At 42.5% G+C, this 26,727-nt stretch overlaps 2 protein-coding genes across 7 annotated transcripts; one reads left to right on the forward strand and one right to left on the reverse strand.

Moving 5' to 3' along the window:
* The first annotated feature begins 1,628 nt into the window (after positions 1-1,628).
* On the forward strand, positions 1,629-14,227 carry acp2 (acid phosphatase 2, lysosomal). Of its 3 annotated transcripts, none has more exons than XM_086111647.1 (13): positions 1,629-1,808; positions 5,593-5,688; positions 6,442-6,528; positions 7,806-7,866; positions 7,953-8,044; positions 8,128-8,226; positions 9,103-9,192; positions 9,303-9,386; positions 9,472-9,520; positions 10,080-10,168; positions 10,309-10,415; positions 11,223-11,434; positions 13,124-13,268. In XM_086111647.1, the coding sequence occupies exons 1-12, from the start codon at positions 1,722-1,724 to the stop codon at positions 11,407-11,409; spliced, it is 1,128 nt and encodes a 375-aa protein (XP_085967773.1). In that variant the 5' UTR covers positions 1,629-1,721; the 3' UTR covers positions 11,410-11,434; positions 13,124-13,268. The 3 variants fall into 3 exon arrangements, with proteins under 3 accessions (XP_085967773.1, XP_085967764.1, XP_085967755.1); XM_086111629.1 differs by having other exon boundaries at positions 1,630-1,808; positions 11,223-11,398; positions 13,124-14,227; XM_086111638.1 differs by lacking the exon at positions 11,223-11,434 and having other exon boundaries at positions 13,124-14,227.
* Positions 14,228-14,293: 66 nt separating this feature from the next.
* Positions 14,294-26,655, reverse strand: gpr137c (G protein-coupled receptor 137c). 4 transcript variants are annotated; one of them, XM_086111619.1, is made up of 8 exons: positions 25,862-26,655; positions 19,998-20,047; positions 19,065-19,172; positions 18,598-18,730; positions 17,175-17,321; positions 16,452-16,577; positions 16,058-16,176; positions 14,294-15,801 (listed from the first exon to the last, which is right to left on the reverse strand). In XM_086111619.1, the coding sequence occupies exons 1-8, from the start codon at positions 26,237-26,239 to the stop codon at positions 15,582-15,584; spliced, it is 1,281 nt and encodes a 426-aa protein (XP_085967745.1). In that variant the 5' UTR covers positions 26,240-26,655; the 3' UTR covers positions 14,294-15,581. The 4 variants fall into 4 exon arrangements, with proteins under 4 accessions (XP_085967745.1, XP_085967727.1, XP_085967736.1 ...); XM_086111601.1 differs by having other exon boundaries at positions 16,046-16,176; XM_086111610.1 differs by having other exon boundaries at positions 18,598-18,736.
* Positions 26,656-26,727: the final 72 nt, after the last annotated feature.

Here is a 26,727-nt window from a genome sequence, read left to right on the forward strand (position 1 = left end):
TTATTAAAATTTTCATTCCGTGTCTTTTATGTATTTTTTCACTTTTAAAATATCCTGCGGGCCTGATCGAACCTCCTTGGGGGCCGTATGTTTGACGCAACTGCCCTAAAGAGAATACTGTATTAGATATCATCTTAAAACAGAAAGAATTAACAATTGTCTTCTATGCACGAATATTATGGTATAATATGATACTACAGACTGTCACAAACAGAATTGAAAGATATATTCAACTTATTCAAATAACAAAATACACGTCTCCTTAGGGGCATTGTTACCATTATGTGTGAAACCTTCCGACGGAGACATCAATTTGTAGAGTGACGCCAGAAAAACAATTGGCAAGTGTATAAGACTTCAAGGAATTCGAACACAGATGTCTCAACCACACGTGTATGTGAATTGGGCAGAGATTTACATCTGCAGTATTACTCCTGGAAAAATGAACCTATAGTAAGCAACACAATTCAACAATGATGTTTTCCATCTTTAAAAAATCTCGCTATTCGTTTGTGTCCTTTATTTTTCTGCATGAAAAACTTTTATAAAAACCAGAATGGAGGTGTTAGTGTTTGCTCATGTTAAGATTATTCGAGGCAGCTAATGCTGAATAATTGCTGCAAAAGTCTATTTGCGTCTGAGATGGCAAAAGTACTCACACTAAGTACACTTGCAGATACATGTGTAATTTTTTTTTTCAAACGTTCTGTCGTAAAACGTCAACCGAATGAAAATTAAGAAGTGATGCATTGCCTTTGATGGCAACGTTGCCCCCTCCAATAATGACGGTTTTGAAATTATTTTTATGTCTCTTTCGTGCTTTCAATCCATTTGTTATTACGCCAAACACAGTCCAGAGCGCGATTATTTACGTAATTTTCGCCGCCATGTTGATTGTGTCAAAGTGGCGTGAAGATACCTCATTCAATGGCATCTTAAAAGACGTATCAATCGTTTTACAGCCCAAGTCAGTTAACATAGAGGGGGAGTTAATATTAATTTGGATTATATTCATCCACTATCTTGATACAATTCTGAATAAAATTGAATGCCTTTGTGTCTGATAATATAACGCCCCATATGTACATCAGACTGAGTTTCTACGGGGCTGTGTAAGCAGTGGGGAACACAAGACGCAAGATAACGGAAGGGAAATCTTTAATTTGAGCTGCTTCGTCTAAATGTGTATTGTGGATCACTTAATGAAAAGTCCACAAATTTCAGGTTGAAAGAATGACATTTTTCATAAATGCAAAAACGAAGGCAAATTGACCTGACACTATTTCAGGATTAAATGTAGACGCTCTTTATCAGAAAACTCACGTGACATCGTCATTTCAGGATCTTGCTTTTTCTGATGTGTGCGTGATTGTTGCGAGGTCCACAACACTGTTACTCAAATGAGGTATATTGAAATCCACACGTGTGCAAACACTTTGTAATAATCAGATTAAAAATTGCATTCTGTGTTTATGGTGCCTACGTGCTTATTATGCAAATATTACTGTGTGCGCGAAAGCGAGACTCGTCATCTGACACATCTAATATGGTAGACACGCTCTCACGCATTCAAGCAGCCTTGATGACGCATTCTATGTAAATAATATCCATGCGCGTTCGTGTGTATGGCTCCGTCTACGTCACCTGACCAACGGCGATCTGCTGCTTGGCTAAGGCTGCTTTAGTTCGCCGAAGTAAAGCTCAGCTTTACCGACTTTGTCATGCTCCCTCGATTTCTGCTTCTTTTGGCGGTGAACGCGCTCTGCGGGAAAGGCACAGCGGAGAGAAAACTGGAATATGTAACCGTGGTGAGTATATGTGGTCCTCTGTGTTGCAATTATTGTTACGTTCCAAGTAGACTCGTTCGGCCAAGCGGATTCCAAAACTCATTCCAATACTGTATTGATATAATACTGTGTGCCTGAGCCCCAGGCATGAACTATATCAGTATTGCGATAATTTAAACGCAACGTGCGCATAAAATGCTAATTTGTAATCACTGTCCAGTAGTTAGTCTGGGAAAATCAATAACGTGCACCTAAACGCACAAGCGATTCATTTGTGGCCATGAAGTAAATGTAACGTTTGCACGAAACAACTCATTTGTGACTTAGTTTTGTCATTCCTACGTCATTCCTTTGAGTGCCTGCGTAAACAAATGGAGCCCACCTTCGTGAGAAACTTCAATGCGCCATGTCCTTAGTAACATGACTTTTTTTTAATGTTTCAGACGTGTCTGGAACAAAAACGAAACGCACTGATTTTTTTTTTTTTACATTTTCCCAAGTATGGAACATTTGGCTCATCCTGCACATTGAGGCCACAAAAAAAAAATCCCCATGTCATGTCTGAATACTGTACATTGATCTAATCATGTACGCAATTCACTGCACAGCAATACATTGATAATGCCTTCACCATCGTGACCGCCCCCTCTCCCCTTCGTTGTCCTTTAAAATTGGACAATTTTACATTTTGTACTTGCAACATGAGTGCATGCTTCGGTGATGAATTGACCCTACAGTCCAATTAAGTGGCCAGCGCTTTACATTTTAATGTCATTCAACTTGGCTGCCCTTCTTCATATGTGTGTGGGTTATTTAACGCTTCATAGCATTGGTAATTACACTTGATGATGCGCTGCCAATGCGTTGGTATATTGTAGTAACTTAAGCGACGTAGAATCTGTCATGTATGTGACAATTGAAATTGTTTTGGGGCCAGTCATAATTTGCCTTGTGGCAGTAAACTTTTGACATGTCACAGTGTTACAACAGAAGGCCCACTCAGTACAACGTAGAGCTAGAGGTCTTAGCATTGATGTTTCCTCCCGCTTCGAACAAGTTGTTTCGTTGGCCATTGTTCTGGCGAAGAATTGAACTGATTTTGAAGTCACATGTTTTTATTGATCTTTGATCTTACTCTGGCGAACACGGAGAAGGTCAAAGATCAGATAAGCGCAGCAGTAGCATACACACTATTTGGACTGTTTTCGACGGTGGGGTCAGTAATCTGTGATTGGTACTTACAAGGGATGCATTGATAATGTACTTATTTAAAGTACCGGTACTGCACCGATACTACACAGCGATCCAACCTCACTTGTCACTCCTGTGGAGATATTTTAAGGTCAACGCTGGCGACAGCACTTTTCGCGGCAAGCATCCACTTTGGAGCACAGTCTCCGTTTTTAATCACTTCATTTTTGTGGTTAGCACACAAAGGTAACGTGCTATCCATGTTCATGCTCGTTTGTCAGTCTGCGTTTTTAATGCCTTCATTTTTGTGGTTAGCACACAAAGGTAGCGTGCTATCCATGTTCATGCTCATTTGTTCTTGCGAGTGATCTATCACACTGTGTAAGTAAGCGGCTTGGCCGATGAATATTCAATTCTCTGCACCTTCATCCCCCGCCGGGATCATTATTAAAAGGCCAAGTCATGTTTGACTCCACTTATTGTGCCTAATGGGCCTCTCCTATACTAACTGGTTCATAATTAATTTTTTTTGAATGACAGACGGCAGTACCAGGCTACGCCAAAACTTGGCTGGTGACTGAATGAATGAGGAAATAAACTCGAATGCGCAGCTCTGAAGGAGAGCAGAGAGAGCGAGAAACTCGAGGCTCATTGATTAAAATCCAGTCCCGACCAGGTTAGCTTCATCGAATCGGTTAATGCGGTAACCGACCAAGAGCTTAAGTTAACTCTCGCTGAAACAGGCTTGAGTGACCACTCTTTCCATGTCCCACTGCACTTGTTGGAATACATTCGGCCACGGCTCCGAGGTGTGCAGGACAGTATTTTGGTCAGTGAAAATGTCTTGATGTACACCTGTCACTAAATCAACTTAATCGTTTGCTGAGGGGAAAAAAATGGACACGGTGGGTTTTTTTTGGGGGGGGGCAGGGGGCATGATAAAAGGTCATTTGCATGCATATGTGTTTGCATACGTCAACATTCACTTACGCTGTTTCTTATAAGCGCACACGCACACACTCTTCTGCAGTTCTCTTTTTGGACCGGTTGATTGCTTTTGTTGACTTTTGATAAAGTCAATAGATGTAAAACACAAATGAGGGTGGTGATTAAAAAAACAACAACCTCTGACCGATTTTCTTAGTAGATAGCCATCAAAGCTTTTAAGATTGCTCAAAAATAGTTGAGAAAGTAGCAAAACATGCCACTACGTTGTCGCTGACTTTTTTTTCTCACATCATCCTCCGATGCCACTACATGAAGAGGGAGGATTGAATGTTTTATTGGACAGATGCTGTCTTGTACAAATATGTTTTGCTCTGAGCCATTCTCATTTTAGTCAATATTTGTGTTGGTGACGCACGACAGGAGTAAAACATGAGATTATACTGAAGACTGCTGATTATAAATACCGTATTTTCCGGACTGCAAGTCACCCTTTTTTTTTTTAATACGTTCGCTAGTCCTGCAATTTATATTCTGGTGTGTCTTATACAGGGTGACCCAAAAAGATGCGTACCCATGAAAATTTCAATTGTGAGTTTGATTAGAAAGCTATTTATTTCAAATTACAACCACACATTATTCAGTTTATGGAAGACCATTCACCAGAGTTTCAGCTATTTCTGTCAATTTTTAGTCAATTTATGGCTTTCCCAAGATGTGTCCTAGGGCTGCGTTCTATTGAGTCCCTCACTGCAGCAATGTTTTCTTCTGTCCTTGCACTCTTTTTCCTGCCTGAATAAGTTCCCCCTGTGGCTTTAGAACATAAGTTCACTACAGTCCCATGCTCTTTGAACTTCGTAACCCAACTAACAATCGTTGATTTTGGTGGAAAGTTGCGACAATGGAAAAGTTTTCGAAACTGAATCTGTACACTCTGGTATGATTTTGTTGCAAAATAGATCTCCAGGGAGAATATCTTCTGCTGATTTGTCCAAGACATTTTTGGGGCAACTATAGCTAAAAACGATCATCCATAGGTTCACCTTTCACGTCCTGCAACAGAAAAGACATTCGTTAAAAAATGGATTTTTTATCGAATAAAATATGGGTACGCATCTTTTTGGGTCACCCTGTACATGAAAAAAATATATACTGGTTAAAAAAAATAAAGGGTACAGTCAGACAGTACAATGTTACTCCAGGCGTTCCCTTTATTATTTTTTTGAGAGTTTATGTGAGGGGAGTTTGCGAGTCATGAATTAAAGACGAAGTAAAATATGGTTCTTTATGTTGTAGTTATGGTAAAAATGTTTATGTTACATGAACACTGGACAACTTTTCTCTTCATGTACATTTTTAGTGGAGCCGAATAACCTTCATTCCGTCGGCATGTTCATCCATCCGTCCATCCATCCATTTTCTGACCCAACTTATCCTCACAAGGGTCGCGTGAGAGCGGATGCTTGTTTGTCTCTGTGCGCCCTGCGATGGGCTGGCGACCGGTTCAGGGTGTCCCCCGCCTACTGCCCGAAGACGGCTGGGATGGGCTCCAGCATGCTCCGCGACCCTTGTGAGGATAAACCGCTTCAGAAAATGGAAAATGGATGTTTTTGTGCTTTCTACCGTCTTTGTTATTCTTTTTTTTAACGTGTGGCTTTTTGTCGTGCAGTTGTTTCGACATGGGGACAGATCACCTGTCAAAGCCTATCCCACCGACCCATACCAAGAGAGCGCCTGGCCTCAAGGCTTCGGACAGCTATCACAGGTACAGTACCATCAACATCCGTTGGGAAAACATGACATGACCACTTGTTTTCTCTCTTCTGTAGGCAGAATGATTCCTTTTGTGACATCTTTTTCGGTCATTTTTAATTGTCACTTTTAACTCATTCAATCCCCGCCATTTTCACTGGAGCAACGCCCTCAATCCCAGCATTTTACTGGATTTTGACTGATCCTGCAAGGCCCACAAAAAATTTGGTTCTAATGCTATATAAACATGTAGCCTACCAAAATAAAGTTTGGACTCTCTTCTTTCAGCAGAAAAAAATGTTTGATTCTTTTTCCATTATTCAGCAATCGGCATTACTAAACGGTACAAAAAGTTTCATGAAAATGGGGATTCCTGGGCAAAAAACGTAGAAAAAGCTTTTTGTAAAAGCATGCATTTAAAGCACGTGAGGCACCACTGCCACCTACTGGTCGCTTTTTTGCATGATTTACAATGCAAACGGCTTATTCTCATTCACAGATTGCATCAGACCATCCTCCTCTCTATGACGCAATAAAAAGACTTAGACGTACAAGTACATCCTTGGTAGGCGGGGCCTAATTTTAAAAAGACGTACAAGTACGTCTTGTGGAGTTAAAGAGTTAAGAGACTGTGCACAGGAAGCAATAGGTTAGATACAGATCTGAGATGCTGTGAAAATATTTGATAATGCAAATCAAATGATTTTGATCCGAGTCGCATTAACTATTTGTGATGGCGCGCCGCATGGTTTTGTTTGTTCTTTAGGAAGGGATGCGGCAGCACCTGGAGCTGGGCCAGTTTCTCAGGAAGCGATATGACGGCTTTCTTAATCAGAGCTATCACAGACACGAGGTAAATGTTGGCACCTTTTCATCATGTCTGTCAATAGGCGCCAGGGTTTTTTTTGTGATCACATGTTTTTCAGCCATTTCGGTTGAAGAAGATCAAAAATCCTTTGGTTCCAAGGTACTGCCAAAGGGAACAGTGATAGCTTAGTTTTCCGTAACACAATGCGATGCTTCGGTTTCATGACACAATGCAGAAAACCACGTCCATAAGAATGTTGATATTCCACAATATAGTTCACAAATATATTGTCATCGTTGAAGCTGCAACATTGATCAGACCGCTTGCATCCGACTTGCTTATCCATGTGCGGTTTGCATTTCCAGCGGTGCCAAGTGAGGTCGCGCTGTCGCTCGCCGCCCACAAGTACTCTCAAAAAGGTCTCTTGGTGTTACATGACCTGCAATAATGTTTTTTTCCCCCAGTACAGTGGTACCTCAACTTACAAACATCTCTTCATACGAAATTTTCAAGTTACGAAATGTCTCAACAGGAAAATATCGCCTCTTGTTATGAAAGAAATTTCAAAATGCAGTGTGGCCTGCTAGTCGCAGCTCCGAGTTTCTTGAACGCAACATACTTATAGCTGCTCTGCCATCGGCTATTACTTAGCATCATCCTGTCATCCCATTGGCTAAGATGGACCTCGACCGTACGTGTCTTATTTGTGTAGGTAGATAGCAATGCGTTGAGGCAGCGTCTTCATCATCCGCCCCTCGGGCCATGAGGCGTTCCGATAGTTTTACGTAAATGCGAATCACCCAGAGAAAGTGTTTGCCATGGACATTTTCAAAGGATTGTTAAAAGCCGGCAAAAGCAAACGTCCTCGGATCAGTTCTTGACAAAACGCCAGACAAAAACTACCAAGAGAGAACGTGAACTAAAAGGGGAAAAAACCCAATGAGGACGCAGTTAAAAGTTAAATGACCATCATTTCATACTTTACTTGATTCTTTGTTTTTTTACATTATGCACAACTCTCATTTATTGTGCAATAATCTTAATTGTAACATGTATTTGTTACATATTTTGAGGCATTTGTGTGTTTTAGAAAACATTTGTGTCTGAATTTTGGGGGGCTTGAAACGGAATAAGGCATTTACATGGAAAACGCGTCTCGACTGACAAAATTTTCTCTTGAAACAAAACATACTCATTTCGTAAGTAGAGGTACCACTGTACTGATGAATAAGTTTGGGAGGTGTTCAGTTGTTCGGCCCGTCTCATGACTCCACGCAAGAAAAGTCAATTCCAACCTTCAACTGCAACCTCCGTGTCCTCAGATCACCGTTCGCAGCACCGACTACGATCGAACCCTGATGAGCGCAGAGGCCAACCTTGCAGGTGACGCCACCCATTTCTTCTTCCCGTTCTTGGCCTTAATTCCCCCCCGAAAGTGCTTCAGATTAAACGGTGACTCCCCCTTGCAGGTCTTTACCCCCCCAATGGTGAGCAGGTTTTCTCACCAAACATCATGTGGCAGCCCATCCCCGTGCACACAGTTCCGCAAAGTGAAGAGAAGGTAGCTGGGCAGCAGGATATCGCAACTCTTTGTGCGCTTTCGGCGATTCTTGACTTCTGCGAACATCTCTGTACGTTTTTCAGCTGCTGTCCTTCCCTCAGCGAGATTGCCCTCGCTTCGAAGAGCTCATGAATGAGACTGAGCAAACGGAAGAATACCGGAACGTCACAGCCGCTAACCAGGTTACCCCCCCCCCCCCCACCCCACCCCAGCCCTCTCCTTTTTCGCTGCATTTGTCACATCATGAGACTAACTACACTGAAACTCCTTTACAACGAAACCGACATGGGCGAAAATCCCCCCTAATGTGAAACAATTTTCACGCATGAAAGCAATTCCCACTTTTCTGCTCCCGCTACAACAAAAAAAAAATCCCCGTTTCATTAGACGAAATCTTTTTCTCTGCTCTTGCCTCGCGACGAGATTCACTACAACGAAAAAACGAGCCTTCCGCAAAAGTCTAATCCAACAGCGACCTCTACTGCTTCGTTTGGAAACGGCAACAGAAACCACCACACTAGTTTACACATGTGCAGTAGTTCAGGAAGTATTTGTCATTGTTAGTTTCAAGAACGTTGCATTGCCAAAATGGCTACAATACGGACCTTTGGATGTCAAGCAGCGAAGACTAGAAGAGCTCTGACGCTGGAACAGAGGGTAAAAGTGATCAAAATGAAAGACGGAGGAAGCAAAATAAAAGACGTTATCCAAGAAATTGAGAAGTGTTGGGAAGCAAAAGAGTATCAATGACTTTTTAAAACCAACAGACAAAATGGAGTGATTAATATAAAACAATTGTATGTTAATGTTAAACTATCAAATAAGTGTATGCTCATATTTATGCACTATTTACAGTATTCGAATAAAAATAAAGAGTAGACATACGTTTTGGTGTGTGTGTGTGTTTACATCTGAGATTAAATTTGCTACAGTGAAAACCCCCCTGTTGTGAAAAATTTCTTGCTGCAAACATGATTTCGTTGTAGAGGAGTTTCACTGTAATTGAAAGAGCATCTTTGTTTGGCAGGAGTGGGATTAAACAGACTCTTTCACCCTAGGACGTATTGGATCTGGTGGTGAATAAAACGGGACTGAAGACGATGAGTGTGGAATCTGCCTGGAGTGTGTACGACACCCTCTTCTGCGAGGTGAAGACGTCACATTTTCCTCTTTGGTTGTGTCGTCTTTGCAATGGCTTTCCCACTATTTAAAAAAATATAAAAATGGTGTGTGGATTAAAAAAATGTTTTTTTTTTAGTTACGTCATAACAAGTCAGCTCCCGATTGGGTGACTCCTTCTGTCTGGGAAAGGCTTCACTTTCTGAAAGACTTTGGATTCCAGGTAGAAACTCTTTCTCTATTTTCTTGGATTTCAAACTGCGGCGCCCAAAACTGTCAGTCATCCAAGTGTGCTCCGATCTTCCTAGGTTTTATTTGGTGTCTACAAACAGCAGGAGAAGAGTCGGCTGCAGGGAGGTGTGTTTTCAGCCTGGTTCACGAAAAAAAGTTTTTAAAAAAAATGTCTTACAAATATTTTTTAAAATATGAGACTCACACAAAAAATGTTAGTCTGACCTGATCGGTTTGTGTTACGCCCAGTCGAGATGGCAGACAACACATCACACAATAAACGTGAGGCTCGGAGTCGTCACTCGTGACTGCCCGGCAGCCAGAATGCCTGAAAATACAAGGGTACCTTGACTTCAGAGTTATTGACACTTGTAGTTGAAGTATACTGCCAAGGTAAACATACAACAAAGAGAATGAATTACACAGTGTGTTTAAAACAAGCTCAAGTGTGACATGTTATGCAAATCCTCAACAAAACCAGTTGCTCCTTAAGTTGTCCGGCAACAGCGCCAGTTTCAGGTCGCAGCATTGACTAGAATTGACGACAGTTGGGTCTCATGTCACAGTCGCGGAGGCCTTGGCTCGCCCGATCTCTGTTTTGATATTTGTTACTGTATTTTTTTGAGTGCAGTACTGTCTTGATTCAGGAAAATGGACTTTGACCTTGTCTGTTTCTCTCTTTCAGGGATCCTGTTGGGTGAAATAGTGAAGAATCTTTCCCGGGTGGCTTTATCGAAGGCAAGGCAGCGTTTGAAAATGATGATGCTTTCTGCGGTGAGATACAGCAGCTGCAACGTATACTAAATACTGCACTTTGAGAGTTGACTGCTGTAATTACATTGGCGCACGTGTGTGTGTTGTGTGTGTGTGTGTGTGTGTGTGTGTGTGTGTGCGCGCGCGCGCTCGTTGGACAGCATGACACCACTGTGGCAGCTCTGCAGGTCAGCTTGAATGTTTTCAACGGCAGACAACCACCGTATGCCTCCTGTCACATGATTGAGCTGTATTCAGATGACAATGGGTACACACACACACACACACACACACACACACACACAAACGGGAAGGAAGCACGCATGTACAAAGCAGGTGCCTCGTTGTCAGGCGGTGTTTTGCAATATTGAGCAGTGCCCAGGGCTCCAGACTTCACTTTTTTTGATGAAAAGCATAATCTCCCCTCGCTCAAGTGTGGAAATAATTCATAGTATGATGAGGCAAGTGTCTCCTTGAATCGATCAACAAGTCGTAACACTGATAACAATTGATTAAGTGACGACATGAGCACAAAACTCGCCCCAGACCAGTGCTATCAAAGACTGACCCCTGAACAGCATTTTCATCAACTGAACTTTCCAACTGCCAACGAAAGAGCTTCTCGAGCCAAAGACCACGATGATGCGCATTTAGCATGCTCCCACAAATCAAAGTGAGATTATACAAGAGCGAACAAACATGCAAACTAACACGTTCCATCGACGTGATCATGTCAGCAGTCTCACCGGGAACAGAATCTCAGCGGACAGTGCATTTCAGGCCTGCCAAAATCCGCTTCCTATTTTCTCAAATCCAGATGGGGTGGGGAAATAGTATCCATAACTGAAAGGCAATGACGTGAAGCGCCATGTCATCTATCAACTTTCTCCCTCTAGTGGTTGGCCCAAAAAACACATTCGCGTTCACTCTTCCAAGTACAATACTGTTCTTCGACCACTCGCCCAAAGCTGATATAATTACAGAAACTGAAAAAGCGACACCGTATGATTGGAAACACGGCCTACGGTGACACGGCAAAGCACGAACAACTGACTGGCGCTTTGTGTGCTCCCAGGTCTCTGACGGTGTCCATGTTTTACCGGAACGACAGCACTGTTGAGCCTTATGCACTTCAGCTGCCAGGCTGCTCCCTGGACTGCCCCTTGGAGGAATTTGTGAAAATTACAAAGCTGTCGATTTCTGAGGACAGACAGAAGGAGTGCCAGTTGCCTTCAAGTGGGAGGAATCAAGGTGATCGTTGAACTCTCCAACACGACAATAACACCGGTAACGAAGGCACCGGCGTCAAATATCAGTTGTTCACGCCTCACGCGGTTTGGCTCATGTTCGCTTTTCTTTGGTTGCCTTTTGCTGAACCAAAACCGCCTTCAGACATTGACGTGCTTGTTTTCTCAACTGAAATCGATGAGCTGCAGTCTTGACATCGCTCCACTTTGGGGTTTTTTTGTCATTAAGATCTTTTCCATGTGGCATTTTGTTTGTTAGATAATTAATCAGAGCGACCTGGTCGACTGCGACAGAACTGGACCGTATACGATCGACGACTTACACCAGTACACCTGCCGGACAACCCTCGTGTGCGCACACTAACTCGCTGCAACATCAAACGTGCGACACTTATCGGCATTATCGGGAAAACACTTTGAGGCACCACACACACAGTAATGCTCTTTTCTTCTCCCCCATTGATCCACAAACAAAATAGCACAATGGAAACAAGAAGCTGTGATAGCTAATTTAAAAAAAATATTTTTACTTTATTTTCCAGCACAAAATGTTGTGGAGATATTTTCCTTTTTAAGTTTGCTCAAGAAAAGCTTGCGCAATACGGACTTTACCATGTGTTGTAATTTATAGCTATGACGTTTCAGGAAAAAAAGCCACATGTTGCTGAACCGAATTCAGAAATATTACCAAACATTACATATTATGTCATTGTACAGTAATCCCTCGTTTATCGCGGTTAATAGGGACCAAAACCACCCGCGATAAACGAAAATCCGTGAAGTAGCGACAAATAAACGTACATTCATTCATTTTTAAAAAAGCCCCACGTGGGCCTTTGCGCTTGAGCAGAGCGCACAAACACACACACACACGCACACACAGGCCAGCAATCCCAAGGCGTGCAGCAGACGTGTTTATGATTAGTCAGTTAAGGATGATTCGACAATTAAGGGTGGAAGAGACCTGCTTTTGTTCTTATAAGCCTTCTCTCTCTCTCTCTCTTAGCCACACACACAGACACGCACACGCAACAACACTTAGATACTGATTGAAGATCAAAGAGTCACCCACATGATAAGACAGAAAGAAGATGCACAGCCAATCAACATGGCTTTACATCTTCTCAGCCGCCCCCTCACCTCACATGTACTGTATATGTTGCTCTATGTGACTCACTTGTTTTGCTGACTTTCACTGCTTCTCGCGGACCGTTTGCGGACTTTAAACCCCCCCCCCCCTTTTTTTTTTTAATTTTTTTTAATGAATATGCTTGAAAATTCCGCGATGCACCGAAGCCGTGATAAACGAACCGCGAAATAGCGAGGGATCACTGTACTATGATGAAAATCTGGAGGGAAAAAAACTGATTCAAAATCTGCACCAAAAAAAACATTTATCTTGTAAAGTTGACTGACTTAGACAGGGATGAAAAATGTTTTCAACCCTGCCTAAGAGAGCAGAAGGGAAAGTAGAAGGGAAAACACAGTGCAGCAACACACGAAGACCAACAATAGAAACAACACTCGCATGAATATATTCTTTATCCTCTGCGCTTACTGTGGTTGTCTTATTCATTTATCGGCTGGGACAGATTAATGTGCGCGTCCATTCTTTTCGACAAGGGAAGATTTGAGATATGATTGTTTTGCATTACAAGTGCCACACAAAATAATTCCCATCCTGATGATGTGTCGATGTTTTTTTTTTTTTTTTGTTCCCGCCCCTCAGAGGTGATCATCACTCTGGCAGTGTTTGGCTGCCTGTTGCTGGTCCTCATCGTGGTCCTCTTCCTGGCCATGATTCGCCACAAGGAGCCATTGGGCAGCCAGGGATATCGCCAGATCAGCCGCGAGGGGGCCGACGAGTCCTGACAGAAGTGCAAGGCCCTCCTTTGCAGACTACCCAGCAGCTCCTCGTCGCTGGACAGGAGCCAAGACGATGCCGCTGATGAACTTTGACCTTTTCTGGAGCTTCATCAAATCTGGTTTTTAAATCACTGTCAGGTTTTACCTCCCCCTACCCCCCCTCCCTTTTTTTTTTTTAAATGAGTACCGAGTTTGGCGCTAGAGAAAGTTTTACAAATGTTTCAAAGCTGTCATGATGACAAAAACATGGAGCGACATGAACAGATTTTTAGCATGTAAACACTTCTTTTTTTATGCCTGTGTTTTTTTTATTTCATCAGTGTTATGAGTCTATTTGGTGCAATTATTTGAACATCAAGAATGTTGAGCTGTTTTGTTTGTTTGTTTGTTTTTATCTAGAGGTTACGTTTGCTTTGCAACTGGGTTGTTTGAATTTTGTGAATCGTTATGTCGTCGGTCAAATTGGGCCAAACAACCATCATGCCTTCTTCAATTTGTTCTTTTTCAAATCTGAGGCTGTGCTTATTTCTAAGCCGCGCATGACCAAGTTTGCGATTGTGACTTAACTTTTCCACTTCCTCAAATGATTTGATTTCATCAGCAAAGTCACCGACTTGTTTTTCACGAGTCAGATGAAAGTGGTTTGGTTTGAAATTGCGAGTGACCCCGTGCGAGACCGCAAAGTCTTTCAATGCTGACTCCCAAGATTAGTTTTGTTTACACTATTGCGCTCGGTACGGTTTGAATGATTTTTAATTCCAAGCTCCATGACGAACAATGAGGACGAGCCACACCGGGAAAATATTTCTATGCCGACGTCATGAATGTTTTGTTTACAGTACTGCAGTTGGCGCAGTTTTGTTTTGTTAAGCTCAAGCTCCCAAGTACACGTTCACGATGAACGAGTTTTGTTTGGTGGTTTGTTTTCAAGCAGATGAATAAATGACTCGGTACTTTTGTCTCTGTACGCTTGTCACTTTTTTTTTTTTGCTGGAGTCTGAGGATATGAAAAAATGATGGAGACAAACCCGACTTTTCTCAGAAACAGTGCAGGAAGCCTTTATTCAAACATTTATTTGATTTTCATGACATTAGTGATTTGTCACAAAAAAAGGTTACATTCAGTATGGTCCTGGTTATATGACAACTTTTCTTGAAGGATCGGATCACAGAACGTCAAGTTGATTTGTTGCATTTGGATGCAGCGCCGCACAAGCTGCTTTGCACATGTCAAATGGAACCGAGAACTTCCTTCTATGAACGACAACGATTTTGCAAACTGACCAGATTTCAAGAATGCGCACGCAGCGACTTCCGCGGGAGTTTTTGAGTTTCAACTTGCGGGACCGGTATTTGCTACTTGGAATTTCCCTTGGGGATCACCTTTCAGAAAAGAAAGGCTGTGATTGAAACCTCAAGCTATTTATTTATTGTAGTTTATGTCTTCATTGCGGGGGTGGGGGGACAAGAACATGAGATTTTTGGCCTTCTGCCCATTCGCCTGTGCTGTTTATCAAGCACGTCGAGGCGAATCCCATCGAATTCACTTCGAGATTTAACACGCAAACATGTTAACTTGCTTTCAGAAACTCGGTCGGACACCAAACACAAAAATGCAATTTGCAAAACCAACAAATGTGTTAAATCAGTAAAGCTATGGTGAATATTTTGTTTTAAAAAAAAGCATATAAAAGCATTTCATCTCATTTAGATCACAAACATACCGACTTTCACCCGAAAACATGCAAATGACTCCATACATTTATGATGGCAAAACGAAGCTTCATGAAGCACCTGTGATATTTTTTGACACCTTTAGATGGTGCTCTTGGTTTAAATATAAAGGTTCGTGATATGGAAATGTATTAAAATTCCACTGCATCTTTAAACCAAGAGCGCCCTCTAGAGGAGTCAAAACTTACACAAGTGCTTCACTTGTCCACCACTACCATACATACATCATCACTTGACGATATTGTGTGCAAACGTTTTCCGTAAGGAATGAGAAGTATGAGATTTGACGTGACGTCTCCTCCCTCTTTCAGAGGATAAACAATCCAAGTGCAAAAGGTTGCAGCAAAGCTTATAAAAGAGTTTTTGGGTGGGGCCAAACTGTCCTTCCCGTGGACCACAACAATCTTATTCTGGATTACTGCGACATCTACAATGAGATGGTGCAAATAGACTTAAGTAGTACTGTGTTGATATTTGCGACGATGAATCGGCTGCAGATCACATTCAGTCACGATGCGTTGCGGGGGAAACTCGATTCGGTTCTTCTATTGGTTCCAAAACGAAAGGGCTTTTAGTTCCGTTCGGTTTCAGTTCTGAGGGGTGGAGTGATAATAACCGTGATGGTGTTGGTTACTTTGCGGAGTGGAGTAGTAGTTGTGGTGGTGGTGCTGGGCGCTCTGGATGTTTCCGTAAGCGAACAGGAGGGGGGCGGTGGAGGAAGGCTGAGTCGATGCGAGGGTCCCGTTACACTGGATGGAGCCGTACCAACCGGACACGCAGCTGGGCTGCGCCGTGGAGGACGGCAGGCTGAAAAAAAAGACAAAGGAGAAAGATGGGAGTGCGCAATTCCGACTTTACAAATGTGACTCTAGATTTACGATCAACAACGGCGTATTCCGATGTATCTTGTATTGACTAGTCTTTTTTTTTTGGGCCCAAAATAAAAATCGGGGATCGCTGCACTGACATCAGTGACGTCAAGGAGTAACTGAATTTGACTCGACTTTCTGTGTGTGTGTGTGCGCGCGCGTGTGTGTGTGTGTACACGCACGTCGGTTCGCACCTGGCCCGATCGCCCCTGTTGCTTCTGGACAGGTCGTCATCGCTGTCGTATCGTCTTGGGTTGTCAAAAAAAGAATCCCTGGAGCCGAACGTGTGGCTGTTGAGGATTCCTGTGGGGAGCTGGCACACGTTCAAAGCTTTGTTAAAACGTGTTGTACCATTTTGTCTTTTGTAACGGAAAGGTACTGTGAGGTCCATTCCTTTATTTTTGTTGGAGACTAAAAACAAAACAGGAAAGTATGCCAAGAATCACGGTTTGCAATTGTACTGTACATATCTTAATACAAGTAATGCGTCTATGACGAAGACATCCAGTGACAGATTAAAACAAATTATCTTTTCACTAAACTGTGTATCCACCTGTAGTTCATGTTAATGGTTATTTTGAATTTTACCAGGTTCTGTTTGGGCTTCTGGACTCGGAAGAAAAGCACCATCAAGGTGGTAGGCAGCAGCTCCCAAAAGAATAAAATAATCCCATAAACCATGTAGGCCTCATCGCTGAACTTCAGAACATCAGCCTGCAACACAAGCACACACAATTAAAATATTTTATACGGGACGTGCAGTCAGGGCAGGCGGGCCTCTCTGTCCCCTCCACTGCATGCGAAGAATTAATTAAAAGAAAAACGAATAGTAAATACATTTTATAACTTTACATTTGAGTTCTGTGGTCCGTCCTTTACATTGATTTTTTTTTTAAATCAATGTAATGTCAAGGATTTCATCATTAGAATAAATAAAATGAGCGTATTTCCTTTTCAAACACACGGATAAGAAAGGGAAGAGCGGCTGAGACAAGTCAGCGTCTTGCGTGGCTCGTCACCAATATCATATTCATGTTTTTTTTTTAAATGACATTTTTATTTGTGTTTTTTTGGTCATATTATGAGATGAGATTTTGGCGTGCTCTACGTGGAACAGCTGCATGCTGTTGTACTGGATTTTTGTATTGTGTTGATGAGACCATCTCTATTAGGAACTGTTGATTTGATTTTATCATTCTTTTTGTTGACCCCCATTATATTACAATGGGTAAAAAAAAAAAAAAATAACGCAGCAAAATAAACACAAAATTTTACTGACACCCCTCCCTAAATTGAGCAATGACCATTCACCTGATCTGAACCACTGTACCAGCTGTAGTTGCACAAATCAGGTCTGCCCAGTGGAGACAGCGCCACCACCAGGTTGTAACAAGCTCTCGATGTATAGAGGAGAATCACCAATGCTCCTACAGCTGTCGCCTGACACACTGATGTCCCCTGCAGAAAAACAGACCGTAAATGAAAACAGCATATTCAAGTCTGTTGGAACATCTCTTCAACACATGCCACTCATTTATTTTCTGTAACAGCTTATGCTGTTGAGGGTCAAGTGTGAGCTGGAGCCTATCCCAGCTGACTTCCCGCGAGAGACGCGGCAACACCTACAACTGGTTGGCAGCCAAACACGTGTGTAGCACAGACAGTAAAGGCAAACAACCGTTCATTTTTAATATATGAGAGGAAGCTGGAAAACCCGGACAAAATGTAAAAGACCTTAACTGAGATTCCAACTGGGAACCGGTCACTATATGAGGAAAGTCTGCCAACTAACCACATGCTGTACAGCAGTGATTTTCAAAGGCGTTACCTCTAGTGCAGGGTGAGCAACAAATTTTTCATCAGCGCTCCCACACACATCTACCGGATCCGGATTTTATTTTAAAAAAAAAACCCCCCACAAAAACACAATACTATGATCCCCCCCCCCCCCAATGTACAGGGCTTTTGTGCATACAAATTTTGTGCAATTTTTACCCCCATAAGTAAATAAAATAAATTAAAAAATGTTTATATTATTGATTTATGTAGTATATTTGTCCTGCATGTCAATCCAAATCCACAAAAATTATTCGGCCCTCTCACGCTGTAGTACAGTGCCGTGAAAAAGGATTTGCTCCCTTCCCGATTTGTGTGTTCTTTGTATATTTATCGCACATAGGTTTCAGTTTATCAAATCAATTTTAATATCACACAGGGACAACCCAAGGATTGTCTGGTAGATAGCAGAATTTATTGTCCCATTAATCACAGCAAGTTGTCCTGGTCCTGAGGTAGCAAAGCAGCCACAGATCATCACACTGCCACCACCACGTTTCCTGGTTGGCATGTTCTTTTTATTAAATGCTGTTTTTTAAACCCAGAAGTAATGGGCCGGACATCTACTAAAAAGTTCAAATTATGACTCATCAGACCACAGAATGATGTCTTTTGGCAAATGTGAGATGAGCCTTTGTGTCCTTTTTCGACAGTGGTGGTTTTCACCAGGGAACTCTCCCACGGATGCCGTTTTTGGCCAGTGTCTTTCTTATGGTAGACTCGTGAACACTGACCTGAACTGAGGCCAGCGAGGTCTGGAGTCCTTTGGGTGTTGTTCTAGGTTCTTTTGTAATGATGTACTCATAATTTTGTATATCGAAGACATAAAATGTCAAAGACTGTTCTGTGATCGTGAGCTACCATCTGTGTACGAAGGAAATTTTTCACTTTCCCTTACCTTGGATTGGAGGAAAACATTGGCGGAGGACATCTTGGCAATGCGGAAGATGCAGACTGCCAAAGACACGGCACACAGGACAAAAAGACTGTCGTTGATCAGGACGCGGGCCAGGACAGCATGTCTCACACTCCTGTCACTTGACACATCACAGAGCACTTGTTAAAACATGGCAGTCATTTTCCTCCCGGGCATCCAGTTTAGTGTTATGGGTGAAATGTGGTGGCCTACTAAATTCTCTTGGTGTCTCCGCTTGACTTGAGTATTTAAAATTCGGACAACAGGTTTTTGAAAGTATGAACATTCAGATACATTTTTTTCAGGAAATGATTCATTTCTATTGATCGGCACCTTTGTGATTGTGAGGCAGTCAAAACGTTTGGTGCAATTATGCTATTCGGCTAACAATATGCGGTATGTCCTTATTGTAATTATTCACTTGTTCCAACAGGATCTCTAACCCTTACCTTGGCAATTCTGAACGCTCCAAAGCTCCTTGCACCAACAATGCGCACGTTAAATTCACCACAAGGAAACATATACAGAGGGACAGCAAGAACACTGAGAGGGCAATCCTGGGGAGAAAGACAAACAAAAGCTGTATCGCAGAGCATTCGCAAGTTTCATGCGACACACTTACTGGACACTTCATTAGGTACAAATGCACCATCTACAACAGGGGTGTCAAACTCATTTTTCTCGCGGGCCACTTTGGAGTTACGTGTTCCTTCGGAGGACCGTTACGGCCAAAGAAATGTTTAATCATCGCATCGTATTATGACTTGTACACACACACACACAGACACACAAAAAGACTGATTACGAGTTTTGATATCAGTCAACTATTTGTTTGTTGTTTCTTCGATTATTGTTCAAGGGAGTGTAAACCGGTTAACAAAATTTTTTCGGTACAGATTTTAGCAAGTATCATGGAAGTTGACACGTTTGATTTGCTTTCACGGGCCACATAAGATGATGTGGCAGGCCAGATCTGGCCCCCGGGCCTTGACTTTGACACCTGTGATCTACAGTATCCATCCATTTTCTAAACCGCTTTTATCCTCATAAAAGGGTTGCGGGGGGTGCTGGAGCATGGACAAAAATACAACCCTTAACTTTTCCGACATGCAACTTGTTGTTCCATGTGGTTATGAATTTAATTTAATCCAAGTTGCGAAAAAAAAAGAAAAAAAGAAACCACAATAGTGATGATTGTGGCGGTGGATGCTGGCGGTGTACAATCAGAGCCCTTTTCATTTCCCCATTTTCAAATGTGTTATGCTGTCACTGCAAAATGAACACGAGACACACGACGACTGCACTGCAAACTACAACCACAGCATACACAATGGCAGATTAATATCTCTTAAAGTTTTTGTATTTCAACAAACTGTACTTACCTGTATTTTGTGAGCTCTGGGGAATATTTGGCTTTTGCCTTAAACACCACCTAAGAAATACACAATAAAACAAAGAGTATGAATGTCAAAAGGCATGACGCATGATACAAGTGATGGGAAGTGTTGAGTAAGAGAAGGTCAGAAGAGGAGCAAAATGATCTTCTTTTCATAGAGCCGTGTGAACTTGACAGAGTCTCAAGACATTCCCGTGTAATTAATTGAACACAAACACTCACCCATACCCCCCTCAACCCCGCCCTCCGACAAAAATTTAATTCTGTCTTTGCGGTGTACATCAATTGGATTTACAACATGCTCACACAGCCCCGAATTTGACAACTGTAAGATAGCAGGCATGTGTTACACTTCATAAAGTGAAATAATCTCACTGCTTCAATCGTACAGCGCGGGGGTCGGCAACCCGCGCCTCTGGAGCCTCATGTGGCTCTTTAGCGCCGCCCTAGTGGCTCCCTGGAGCTTTTTCAAAAATGTAAAAAGCTGGGGGAGGGAAATCTATCTTTTGTTTTGCTCTATGTACAGCACTTTGTATGCAGCCATGGCTGTTTGAAAGTGCTCTATAAATACAGTTGAGTTGTTTTCATATGGTTTCTGGAGGAGGACAAACACGACACAAACATTCTTCTTGAGGCGTTTAATCGACTTGACCACGTACGTCGCAATTACGGCTGCACTTCTAATAACGGAAATACAAACCACGTTGTTGCTGCGACGAGCTCCGGTTGTTTTAAGTACACATCGAATTCTCCGTCTTACGTGTAGTTTTATGTTAATCTCTACCCGAGAGTGGCAGTTATCGTCTCGAAGCCGCTTGTTCACCATTTGCTTGGGACGCAACGAAGATGGAGCGATATATCTACTTCAACAACTTGTATGTTTGTTGGACAGTTGACCCCCTGCCATAGCCAAAATAAGAATTATTTAAGCCCCCCACCCCCCAAAAAAAAACAAATCAGGTGTGCAAGGTGGCTCCTCTCTATACGGGATAAAAATGACTTTGGTTAAAAAAAAAAAGACTTTATATGACCCTAAAGAAAAAAATCTATTAAAAACCAAAACCTTGCTAAACATTAGCTGGAACATGAAAAGCTGGCGTGTTTGCAGAGTGCAAGAGAGCATTTTGAACTTGCTGAATGTTTCTTTCAATGAGACCTAACCCGAAGATAATCATCTTTGTCATTCTTATCTCGACTGGGTTCCACGACGATTACGGTCCCATTTTTTGTGGCGAGCTCACTCAACCTCGTTCGTCTCTCTGCTGACTTTTCAAGTTGCATAACTGCATGTGTGTCAACAATCTGCCTTTTGTGTCAGAATGGAGGTCAGAAGGCAACCTCGAAAGGCGGCGACTGCGCCAGGAACATGAAACTGTGGGATGGCAAATATGGTAATTAACATCATTACGAGTCCAAGAGTATATAAGGAAGTGCTCAAAGGTAAGGAGAGCAACTAAAATCACAGGCCTGGCTCTTTAGTCTGCGTGTATACTGCAAGTAGCGACAGTATGTTCACTAGTTTGCAGCTTGAGGCTTTTAGTGCTTGCCTCTGGTGTGGGAATGCAGAATGTGTCTTCAAAAGTCCACGTCGCAGTGCAACCGGAGCTCTGCGCCGTTTCCTTTTTGCACTTTTAGCATTTGGAGCAACGGGGAAGAGACCAAGTGTGATACATTTTGGGTCTTGCTCCGATTGATCGGCCAGGATTGTTCTCGACAGTTTGTTTTGCTTTGTATTTACATTGCACATAGCGTGTGAGAAGAGTTACATTTTTTTGGGTGGGGGTGGGGACACAGTTGTTTCCTGCTCCTAAAAAACATAAAGAGCCATTCTGATGTAAAGTTGTCAACGTTGAAAATCTCATGAATTAAATTAAGTTTTGTATTTTTGATGTTTTTTTTTAAAAATAAGTTTCCCCTTCATTAGTTACAACCCCCAAAAATTGGCTCATGTCCATACCTGTCAACCTCGTCTAATAGCTGCACTCATAAATGATTACGATTCCCCTTACAAAGCAACAAAAAACCTTACAACGTCTTACCGCGCATGCGCACATCATGCTTTATCAATCCTACCGTACGCAGCAATGAAAAAAAAAATACACGATTGAGGATTACTTTTGCTGGTTTGCCATGACAATAGTAGCGATCGACGACGGCATTGTCGTTGGCTACCAGCAGGTGACACGATCTGGATTTGAGCCAAAATGGTCTTTGTGAGATCGGTTCACAATTTTTTTTCCCCGTATAAAAGTTGTAATACGCCGTACATGATTTGAAATGATAAAAAAAAAAAAAAAACATAAAATACGGGGAAAACGTACAAGTTGACAGGTATGCATGTCTGTCTGTATGGCGTACAATTTGACTTATTTTGGTGGTAAACTTTTTCTGTGGTACCTCTCCTTACGAAATTAATTGGTTCTGGAAGAAATTTCTTAACTCGAAAATTTTGTAAGTAAAGACGCGTTTTCCATGTAAAAGTAATTGTAAACTAACTAATTCGTACCAAGCCCCCCAAAATTCAGACATAAATGTTTTATGAAGCATAAAAACGCATCAAAATATGTATATATGTACAGTATATGTTATTGCACAATAAATGAGAGTTGTGCATCATGTAAAAAACAAAGATAGAGTAAAGAGTAAAATGCCGGTCATTGAACTTTTAACAGTGTCCTCATCGTTTTTTGCCCCCTTTCGTTCATGTTCTCTCTTAGAAGTGGTTTTTGCCTGCCGTTTTGTAAAGAACTGATTCAGGGGCGTTTGCTTTTTTTCGGCTTTTAACAATCATTCAAAAATGTTCAAGGCAAACATCAGCAGAGCGAGCGATCGCCGGACTGGTGAACACTTTTTCGGGGTGATTCACATTTACGTAAAACAATCGGAACGCCTCGTGGCCCGAGGGGCGAATGACGAGGACACTGCATCGACACCTAACTATCTATGGACACACATGGTAGAGTTCGCTCTTAGTCAGCGGGATGCCAGGATGATGCTCGGTAATAGCCAATGGCAGCGCACCTCTAAGTATGTTGCGTTCGGGAAACTCGGAGCTGCGACTAGCGGCCCATACTGTATTTTGACGTTTCACATCTTGAAATTTCGTCCGTAACAACAGGCAATATTTTCCTGTTGAGGCGTTTCACAACTTGAAAATTTCGTATGAAGAAACGTTCGTAAGTCGAGGTACCACTCTGTGTGCCCCATCATTGACTGGCGACCGGTCGAGGGTGTCCCGCGCCTCTTGGCCAAAGTCAAGTCAACATTATTGTCGAATGTGCTGTGTGTGCAACATACAGCACAGATGGAATTTCTTTCCTCTCAACCACAAGAGAGAGAGGTTGGGTAATACTCCAGCTCACCCGTGTTGCTAATCAGCACAAGCTGAGGACGGTTAAATATAGCGGCATTATTGCAACGATACTCAATGACGAGCGACTACTTCACGGTTCCCTTGACAAGTGCGTGTCACATGTCCAGGAAGCAAATGCAGTATCTACTCTGCATTTCGCTACATTTTGGTGTGCGCAGCCCAGGACAAAATCTTTTCGCATACAAGTGCAAAAGTGTAGCCCGACGACATCACCTGATGTACAAGGTCACAGAGGGATGACATTCAAACCAAAGGCTGCAGTTGAAATGGTAAATGCGAAACCACTTAAAATGTTCAGAGTTTATAATATGCTAAAATGATTCCTGCCAGACAATTGTTCACGTGAGACAACTTGCTTGAAGTCGCTAATATGTCAAAAGACCTGAGAGACATCGGTGATTTAAGCAGCAGGGAATTCGGCTCAGTAAAATTGATATATGCTTGCAGCAGATGGTCATGCGGTCCTGACGTATGCGTTATGTCGACAGAGGGCCAATATCTCTTTCTGGTGTAACCAGGTAACAAAAAAAAAAAAAAAAAGCAATAAAGTTCCAGTCAAAGTCTTCAATTTCCTTCTTGTAAGCACAAATTATCTGATGGGCCACGGTGTTTGATCAGATGTCATGTGGCCAGTCGGAACAGCCTCATTCCTTCTTTATTTTATTCACTTTATTCCTTCAGCTGCAGATTTCGTCGTGTTAGTGTGGAGGTGTTGTGCAGACACACACAAGCTGCTCTTTGCAGTCTGGGTTCATTATACACATTTTTGTTTTTGTATAAAAAAAAAGAGGGGGTAAGGATACTTTAAATCCTTATTGCAGCTAAACAAAAGCATTTTACACCTCTGAAACGTTTAAAATGTTTTAGACATCACATGAGGGATTCCATTTCATGACAAATGTTAGGTCATGTCAACTTCAAGGTCAAATTATAGGTCAGAAGGGCAAGTTACTACACGCGCCGAAAAGATGGCGGCTCACGGCATTTTTTGTTTGCTAGATGTTCAGCGCCAAGTTCAGCTTTTTAAGTCATTTGAAAGATACCTTCAACTCTGCAATTTTTATTTATTTCTTTTGGGGGGGGGTTCAAATGTGTTCATTTAATGAATAAAATTCGATTTTCTGAAACATGGATGACAAAAAAGTGTCTGGTTCCCAGTGTTGTCTTTTCCATGGAAACTGGGTAAAAAAAATGGCTCTGAGTGGAAAAGTTTCCCAACCCCTGGGTTAGTGCGACTACATTTCCCATGATTCATAGATACAGAAACAGGAAGTAGATCTCATTCCTGCTTGTATGACAAAACAATGGACACCTGTTCACGATTTGATGTGTGAAAGTAGGTGGGGAAAAAATTTTGGATCAAAGACAACAAACTGAAAAGTCGACATCTACACGTAAGGCGCATCGGATAACAAGACGCGCTGTCAATTTTTTGAGAAAGTTAAAGGATTTTAATTGTGCCTTATGATCCTCCAAAAAATCCAGTAGATGAAAGAAATGCTCGTGGACTAAAAACTCATTAGGGCTTTGAGGTCAGACTCGGGTCAATGAATGAAGCCCACAATTGAAAGCAAAAATGGTGACGCAGCATTTAGCCGTTATGCTGCACACAAATGGAATTGGATGCCAACAAAAGTGAAGTCAGTCCCAAGTGTTGTGTTGTGTTGTGTTGTGTTTTTTAATCCTGGTTAAAAACGAGGCTTCTTTCTCACCCCCCCCCCCCCCACCCCCATGCCTATGACTGACCAATTTCTTTTTTTTTCTATTTTTTGCACTGTACATTCTTTTTGTCATGATAGTAGGCTATCTTTCATTTCTGTGCTTTCCGTTTTTCAATGTCTTTAGTTCTTTAGTGTTTAAATGCTTTAAAATGTTGGACATGTAAGCATGTGAAGCACACCGAGCTACCTTTTGTATGAAATATGCTATGTAAATTAAGCTAGCTTGCCTGGATGCCCCTTAAAAAATGAATGCGTGTCCATCTTGAATGTCCCATACTATAGGGGTGAAAAGGGGGAATTGGGGGCTTTGGGGGGGAAGGGGCGAGGTGTGGTTGTTGGATGGAAGACTTTGCTGGCTGATACACAGGACTCTGGTGCATTGCCCAGCCAAAGATGTTAGGGTGCCAATTCAATTTTTGGGGGGGCCATGGGTGGGGGCTGTGTGCCCCTTGCTGCCCAGCCCTCTGCACACCCCTAGTGCTCTTTCTTGACTAACAAGGTAACAGGTTTTCCTCGGGTTTCTGTGATTGCATGTCAAATGAGAGGCAGGTGTGACCACAGAAGGCTGATTTTTCTCACCAATCATAAAATTAGCCAGTAGTACCGTCAACTGCTTTACCCAAAAAACTCATTTTGTGTGCGTTTAAGCACAATAAAGTTGATGGAGGTACAACAATGCCTTTTGTTTGCCCGACTGCCCGAATGATTGCGATAACAAACGAAATACCCCCGCCATTGCCATTTCGGAGTTCTTACCTGCCAGAAGTAGAGGTTGAGCAGGCAGAGGGTGAAAAACTGGAGGCACACCGGGCAGCAGTAAAGCAGCCAGTAGGCCAGCGGCTGCAGCTGCATGGCCTGCGCCGCATTTTCAAAGTAGAAGGAGAAGAGGGTCGTCCGGAGCGCTGCCCACAGTAAACACAGAAACAAGAACGCACTCTGGTAGCTGAAGCGCTTGTATCCGTAGTGCAGAATGAGCCACAGCTGCAGGTAGACGAAGCCGAAGAGGAGCAAGTACAGGACGGTGTACGCGGTGGTGAGACTCAGCTCCAAGGCGGGGGAGATGGCATCTCCTTCGGGGTCCTCCTGCACGGGGCTCAACAAGCTCGAAGTGACCTCCTCACTGGTAGAAAACATCTCCGCTGGTAACTAACACAAGCAAAGCCGCGAACGGCAAAACTGGGTCAAAGCTGACTCGAATTCACAAAAGATTCCTTTGAAATGTGCGGTCAAAGCATTATTCCTTAAAATAAGGGGCATCGTGGAACTGCGCGCGGCCGTATGAACTAAAATGATGGCGTGAAGAAGAAAGCCACTCTAATTGTTGAACGCTCAAACAAGGTAAAATGAAAAATAAGAAGGAAATTCTCCAGCGACTCGCATGCAAAAAAAAACAACTAGGGGGAGGGGGGGTTCCTCCAGATCAGCTGTGATGCAATTAGAGACCCGCCCCCAAGCTCTAGTTTTAAACAAGAAAACGCTCCGTCACCGCCATCTTGGCTCAATGGTCGGCCCGCTTCAATGAGGTACAGATGACTCAGGAGCCAACAGGTCTAGATAGTTTCCTAGCAAAAGTGACCACGTGGGAGTCACGCCCACTCAGCCAGTGAGACATTTTATTGGCT

This window comes from Hippocampus guttulatus, chromosome 1, assembly GCF_054856545.1.
Source record: "Hippocampus guttulatus isolate MCC_2025c chromosome 1, RoL_Hgut_1.0, whole genome shotgun sequence".
NCBI lineage: Eukaryota > Metazoa > Chordata > Actinopteri > Syngnathiformes > Syngnathidae > Hippocampus > Hippocampus guttulatus.